The sequence below is a fragment of the Coffea arabica genome, chromosome 9c (genome assembly GCF_036785885.1).
Source record: "Coffea arabica cultivar ET-39 chromosome 9c, Coffea Arabica ET-39 HiFi, whole genome shotgun sequence".
Classification (NCBI taxonomy): domain Eukaryota; kingdom Viridiplantae; phylum Streptophyta; class Magnoliopsida; order Gentianales; family Rubiaceae; genus Coffea; species Coffea arabica.
This window is the reverse complement of record NC_092326.1, coordinates 22479569-22486971: the sequence shown is the minus strand read 5'-3', so window position 1 is coordinate 22486971 and position 7403 is coordinate 22479569. Positions and strand designations below refer to the sequence as shown.

The 7403-nt window shown below is 46.0% G+C and overlaps 1 protein-coding gene across 1 annotated transcript; it reads right to left on the bottom strand.

Moving 5' to 3' along the window:
- Positions 1 to 499: 499 nt before the first annotated feature.
- LOC113708312 (uncharacterized) lies at positions 500 to 6513 on the bottom strand. Its single transcript, XM_072064557.1, has 6 exons — positions 6038 to 6513; positions 4340 to 4454; positions 4078 to 4221; positions 2411 to 3154; positions 2054 to 2086; positions 500 to 1270 (listed from the first exon to the last, which is right to left on the bottom strand). The coding sequence occupies exons 1-6, from the start codon at positions 6511 to 6513 to the stop codon at positions 500 to 502; spliced, it is 2283 nt and encodes a 760-aa protein (XP_071920658.1).
- Between the last annotated feature and the right edge of the window lie 890 nt (positions 6514 to 7403).

Genomic DNA, 7403 nt, shown 5'->3' with positions numbered 1-7403 from the left:
GGCTATGGAGGAGGTAAGAAATGGTAATTTTTGTGCAATTTTTAAGATATTTAACCATTTTGATCAAAAGTCAAAAACATGAATAGTAAATCATAAAGTATAACCAATAAGAGAGTGACACTTGTCACCTCTTAAATGCATTCTTATCTTTCTTTTTCCTCTCCCATCAATCAAATCCCACTCTCTACTTATCTCTTAACACCCGATAAATTTCACACAGTATCCGAAACTTAACCTTATTGGCCGAATTTTTCCGAACTTTTCGCACTAGTGGGTCTCACGTCCAATATATATTCTTAATTTTCTAAAAACTCTCCAATACTAGAAAAATTATCTAAAAACTATAATTATTCATAAAATCCACCAAAAAAATATTCCTAAGCTAGAAAATGCAGAAAACATGCAATTAAGGGGGAAAACCCTAGGAAAAATATTAGGGAAATACGGGTTCTCACACTCTCTCCCCCTTAAAAGAATTTCGTCCTCGAAATTTCTCACCTTAATTCCCGAAAAGGTTTGGATACTTCTTTCGCATTTCCTCTTCCACTTCCCAGGTAGCTTCCTCTACCCCATGGTTCCTCCATAGTACTTTCACTAGCGGAATCCGCTTGTTTCTGAGCTCTTTGACCTTCCGATCGAGCACTTGGACCGGTTTCTCTTCATAGGCAAGCGATTCGTCCACTTCGATATCCTCTGGTTGTAATACATGGGATGGGTCAGGATGATACTTCTTTAGCATTGAGACGTGAAACACATTGTGGATTCGAGAGAGACTGGATGGCAGTTCCAATCGATACGCGACCGCTCCAACCCTCTGAAGGATCTTGTAGGGTCCGACGTACCGCGGTTGAAGTTTCTTTCCTTTGCCCGCCGTGATACTTCGTAAGGGTGTGATCTTGAGAAATACGTGGTCTCCAACTTCAAACTCCAAGTCCTTTCTTCGGTTATCTGCGTAGCTCTTTTGTCGACTTTGAGCTGTTTGGATTCGTTGCCGTATCAATTTGACCTTCTCCTGAGCCTCTTCCATCCATGGAATAGTTGCTGGGTCTAGAGCTTTCTTTTCACCAACTTCGTCCCAATAAATCGGCGACCGGCACTTGCGTCCGTATAGGGCTTCGTACGGAGCCATTTGAATCGACGAATGGAAGCTATTGTTGTACGCAAACTCTACTAAGGTCATGTGCTGACCCCAGTTGCCTCCAAAGTCCAGAATGCAAGTTCGTAGCATGTCCTCGAGAGTTTGAATGGTCCGTTCCGACTGGCCATCCGTCTGGGGATGATAGGTCGTGCTCAAATTGAGTTTAGTCCCCAGAATTTCTTGAAACTTCTGCCAAAACCGAGATACGAACCATGGATCCCGATCAGAGACGATGCTCACAGGAGCACCGTGTAGTCTTACTATCTCGTCCATGTACAGTCGGGCCAACTTGTCCATTGAATACTTCATGTTCACCGGCAAGAAATGGGCCGATTTGGTTAATCGATCAACGATCACCCAAACGGCATCATGTCCCCTTTGCATCCTCGGTAATCCTGAAACAAAGTCCATTGTGATGTTTTCCCACTTCCATTCGGGTATCTCCAAGGGTTGTAACAAACCCGATGATTTTTGATGCTCTGCTTTCACCTGTTGGCAAATGAGACATTTCTGCACGTACTGAGCGATTTTCCTCTTCATATTGTCCCACCAATAGGTTCCTTTTAGGTCCTGATACATCTTGTTGCTACCCGGATGGATTGTATACTTGGACCGATGAGCTTCCTCCAGAATTTCCGTTTTCAACGATTCCTCCTTCGGTACCACTATTCGGTTTCAATATTTCAAAATGCCCTCAGGACTCAAATTGAAGTCCGTAGTTTCTCCCTTTTCCACTTTTTCTCTCCACTTCCGTACCATCAAATCTTCGCGTTGCGCCTCTTTAATGCGTTCCAGTAGAATGGAGGTCACCCTAACATTGCTAAATATCACCTTATGGCTCCCAAGACAGGGTCTCCATTCGCACACGGATTCTAATAAATCCCACTCCTTAATCATCAATCCTGCTACTTGCACCTTACGACTCAAAGCATCTGCTACCACATTTGCCTTTCCCGGATGGTAATTGATTGTGCAGTCGTAATCTTCCAGGAATTCCATCCACCGTCGTTGCCTCATATTCAGTTCCTTCTGAGAGAAAAGGTACCTAAGACTTTTGTGATCCGAATACACTTCGAAGGTCACCCCATATAGGTAATGCCTCCACTTTTTCAGTGCAAAGACAACTGCGGCTAGTTCCAGATCGTGAGTCGGGTAGTTCTGCTCGTGAAGCTTCAATTTCCTAGAGGCGAAAGAAATCACATTCCGGTTCTGCATCAATACGCACCCCAGGCCTTCTCGCGACGCGTCGGCATACACCGCAAACCCGTCCACTCCATTTGGCAAAACTAGCACTGGAGCCATGGTCAATCTTCTCTTTAGTTCCTGAAAACTTGTTTCGCATCGAGCGTTCCAGATAAATTGACCATACTTCTTCGTCAGGTCAGTTAAAGGTCCGGCTAATTTGGAGAAATCTTTAATGAACCTTCGGTAGTACCCAGCTAGCCCTAGAAAACTGCGAATTTCCGTGGGGTTTTCTGGCCTCTTCCAATTGGTCACGGCCTCTACCTTCGCCGGATCCACTGAAATGCCTTCGTGGGAGATCACGTGCCCTAGGAATACCACTTTCTCCAACCAGAACTCGCATTTACTAAACTTGGCGTACAACTTATGTTCCCTTAAAGTCTGCAACACCACACTCAAATGCTCCTCATGCTCCTCGCATGTCTTAGAGTAGACCAAAATGTCGTCAATGAACACAACGACAAATCGGTCCAGATAGGGTTTAAAAACCCTATGCATTAGGTCCATGAAGGCGGCGGGAGCATTAGTCAGTCCAAAGGGCATAACGGCGAACTCGTAATGCCCGTATCTTGAGTTGAAAGCAGTTTTCGGAATGTCCTCCTTCCTTATTAACAACTGATAATATCCTTGTCGGAGGTCCAACTTCGAGAAGACCACTGCTCCTTGCAGTTGGTCAAACAACTCATCGATGTGGGGCAGTGGATATTTATTCTTGATTGTAACATTGTTTAGCCCCCGGTAGTCAATACACATCCTCAAGGTTCCGTCCTTTTTCTTCACAAATAGGACAGGAGCTCCCCAAGGAGACCCACTCTCGTGAATGAATCCCCGCTCCAAAAGATCTTGCAATTGCAACTTAAGCTCCTTAAGTTCTGCAGGCGCCATTCGGTAAGGGGTTTTCGAGATAGGTGCGGTTCCAGGCAACAGGTCTATTCGAAATTCTATTTCTCTTTCCGGAGGTAAGGCTACTAACTCATCAGGGAATACATCCGGAAATTCCCTTACTACGGCCACATCTTCCACTTTTAACTTATCCATAGGGGTATTAATAAAAAAGGCCAAAAATCCTTGCGCCCCTCTACTTATCAGTTTCCTAGCTCGGATGCCCGAAATTAAAGCAGATGAGGCTAACCTACCCCTTATATCCAATCTTAAGGTTGCCTCGCCAGGAATGCGAAATTCTACTATTTTTGTTTTACAATCCAGTTGGGCGTTATATTTGGCTAGCCAGTCCATACCCAGAATCACGTCATACCCCTTAATGGACAAGCTAATCAGGTCTCCTAAAAATCTCCTTTCACCTACCCATACATCACAATCCTTATAAACCATACTAGTCACCAAACGTTGATTCCCCGTAGGTGTACTAACTTCTAGGTCATATGGTAAACTAGCAGGTTTTATATCGATGCCACACATGAAATCAGGGTTAACAAACGAATGAGTGGCACCAGGATCAATTAAAACTTTGGCAAAACGGTGGAAAATAGGGATCGTACCTTCTACGACCTCCGAAGACTCTGGGACCTGATGGGGCTCTATAGAGTACACCCTAGCTGGCACTTTAGGTTTGGACCCATCTCCCTTGGCTGGTCCAGTATTGGTCCTCGGCGGCAGTTGGCTTTCTTTTCCATCTTGTTTCAGGACAGGGCAAGTAGCCAATTGGTGGTCTGCGCTTCCACAACGCAGACATTTACCCTGTTTCCTCCAGCAGTTATCTTCGTTGTGGTTTGACTTCCCGCAATGCCCGTAGGGACCGCGAGATGCTGAAGCCGAGCCACTCTGAGCATTTCCCCTCGGTCCTCGCCCAGTTTGGCCACCCCTGAATGGAGTACCTCTGCCTGAACCAAATTGTCGACCACCTCCCGTTCCTCGTCCAAATTTAGAGGGAGTGCTCTTCTCACCCTGTCCGGAAGTACTCCCAAGAAAGCCACGCTTCTTCGCCTGGAAGTTTCGGACCTGCAACCGCGCACTTTCAACTCGCTGGGCCTTTTCCACAGCCTCGCTAAACGCAGTAATCTGAGCCGCCGCGAGGTCTTTCTGAATCTCAACGTTCAACCCCTGGATAAAGCGCCTAATCCGTCGTTGCTCAGTCATGATTAGCTCAGGTGCGAACTTGGACAGGCGGGCGAATTGGCTCTCATATTCCGCCACAGTTTGAGCCCCTTGACGGAGCCTAATAAACTCGTCCTCCTTCCTCTCCTGGACTAGAGGAGGGAAAAACTTTGCATTAAACTCTCTAATGAAGTTCACCCAAGTCCTGGGTGTCTGCTCCCTTTCCCATTTCTGTCTAATTACGTTCCACTAGGAACGAGCCGCGCCCTCAAGCTGGAACACAGCAAAAGTGACCTGCCGTTCGTCAGGGTAGTGTAGGGCCGCGAATAAATCAACCATTTTCTCAAGCCATTTCTCAGCAATGTCAGGGTCGGGTCCCCCAACAAACTTTGGCGGGGAAAACTTTTGAAAACGTTCGAGGGCTCTATCTTCGCTCTCGACATGTTTACCAGGGTTCCCGGGGTTAGGGTTTGGGTTTTGGCCCTGTTGTTGCACTACTTGTGCGAGTAGGTTAGTCATTTGCTACATAGCAGTAGCTATTTGCACATTGGGGTCTATTTGGGGTTCAGGATTGGGTCCAGTAGAGGTTTCCCCCGTACCCGTAACCGGTGTGGGTTGTCTAGATCCGCGCCCACGTCCCCGACCACTTCGTGTTCCTTCCATAGGTTTTTCTTGGTCTAGGCAAGAGTACTAAACCAAAGTAGTAACAAGACATATAAGTAACACGCAAAACTTTCACAATAACACATATTTATACATTTCAAACATGATCACAAGCACTTATATACAAGCCAGACAAGATCAAGCCACACACATATATACAATCCGTCAAGTCAAGTACGGCCAAAGCACGTACGAACATAAACGATCCACCCGAGGATTGGCCTATCAAAAGAGATTTACACGTAGCTAACCCAACCCAAAACGGTTAGCTAAGGCTCTATCCCTATCCTTATGTACATACAAAAACTGCCAACTATCCAAAAGATGCCTAAAAATCAAGGCCTAGTCAGTCGCTGGGGTCTGGAACCCAGGTAGGGCTGCAAACGAGCCGAGCCGAGTCGAGCTTTGAGCTAATCGAGCCGAGCCTCGACTAAATTTTACCAAGCTCGAGCTCGACGAGCTGGCAATTTTCGAGCTCGAGCTCGACTCGAATCAAGTCGAGCCGAGCTCGAGCTCGAGCTCGAGCTCGAAAAAAATAAAAAAAAATTATTTTATTTTTAAAAAAATAAAAAAAAATAATATTTTTTTCTGAATAAATAATAAAATATTAAGGATATATACGTAATTTCGCTATGAAAATAAAAAATTAAAATATATTTATATATAATATACGTAATTTTATTATTAAATAAAAATAAAAAATATATATAAATATATATACTCAAGCTCGCGAGCCGGCTCGCGAGCTAACGAGCTTAATAATCTGAACTCGAGTTCGAGCTCGAGGTTGACTCGAGCTGGCTCGAGCTCGACTCGAGCTCGATTAATCTCGAGCTCGACTCGAGCTTGACTCGAGCCGCTCGCGAGCGGCTCGATTCGTTTGCAGCCCTAGACCCAGGCGACGGGGTGGACTCCTCCCCAGCCTCGGCCCCCGCACACGAGGCCTCATCGCTATCCTCCTCGAGCCCAACATCACACAGATTAAGGATCGCCTCAGCGCGACCCCTGACTTTACGAGCTCGCTTGAGTTCGCGCTCTCGTGCTTGCCTTAATTGGTCACATAGGTCATCAACTCTGTCCTCGACCTCGAGCACGTCATATTCTAGCTCTTTAATACGCGAGGCTTGCTTCTCGTTGGTCGCCCTAACCTGAGCCACCTCGGCCTCCAACTTGGCAACCCCAGCTTCCAGCTTAGCATTATCATCCGCTAGCTCCTCACGCTCCTTCGCCACCGCCAACACTAGAGCGTTCGGATAGGCGTAGTAGTTGCTACGGCACTCACACTGTCGGAGGCGGCTGGCCGGGCTCCAACGCACCACGGCCCCCTTCTGCCTGATCTGATACTTAATTGGCGGTAGCCCGCTACGAGGACGATCTCCTGCCGGGCGGTCACTCGGGTCACCACTCGCGTCCATCCTATATCAAAGGAAGGAAATCACATGAATAAACTCAAAAGCATAAGCAACGAAACCCTCAAGTAAATCACTTCTATTGCACCCAGGCTAATTCAAACCTAGGCTCTGATACCACCTGTGACAGCCCCACCTTCCCCTAAGGCGAACCAAAGGGGTTAGCGGACTGCCTGCCCAGCTCTCGCCAGGACTAACGGATCAGTTTACGTCGATCTAATACGGTCCAGAACATACCCACGCGCGCGATCAAGTCAAAATCACAAAATAAATAAAATGAAAACGCGCCGATAATGAACAATGCCGGACACACCAGAATCCGGAGTTCAACCATATATCAATCCAACATATACATACATTGAAATTCAACATTTACAACCAAATTGGCATGCCAAAACTAGTTATCATGGTTATACAATGTTCGGTTTGCCAATCAAAAGATGAACCCAATACACATTAGGGTTTCATGCGAAGAGCTATTCAAAATAGACATATACATGGCTCAATTTGGCAACCAACAAGTATGATCTTCCAAAAATGATCATTTTCCTGTAAGGAAAACAAATGGAACGGAGTGAGCTAAAACTCAGTGAGTTACTACCACAATAGCAACTAAGTCACATAAGCATAACCATTCAGTTCAAGTATGCAAATAAGAAGTAAATCAAATCAATGAAAGGATACGGACGGCTCTCAAGAGCCCATTTCCTTGCTTATTTTCTTGATCCAACCTCATTGACCCTCCGTCAATGTTAAAAGTACCAAACCGTAGACATCACTTTACTTCCATTCCTTCCACCCAACATACCCCAACCGGGCCCGCACTCCATTCAGTATCTTTTGGTAATACTCGAGTTTACCAGAATCGAGAGTCTCATTACTACAAGATTCCCCAG

Excerpts from the sequence above, each read along its gene's own strand:
- LOC113708312 (XM_072064557.1), bottom strand. The coding sequence starts at position 6,513 with ATGGACGCGAGTGGTGACCCGAGTGACCGCCCGGCAGGAGATCGTCCT. Across the intron at positions 4,455-6,037 it reads GAGGATAGCGATGAGGCCTC|GCGCTTTATCCAGGGGTTGA; the intron begins GTGTGCGGGGGC and ends ACGACGGATTAG. Across the intron at positions 1,271-2,053 it reads CAGATGCTTTGAGTCGTAAG|ACGGATGGCCAGTCGGAACG; the intron begins GTGCAAGTAGCA and ends TATCATCCCCAG.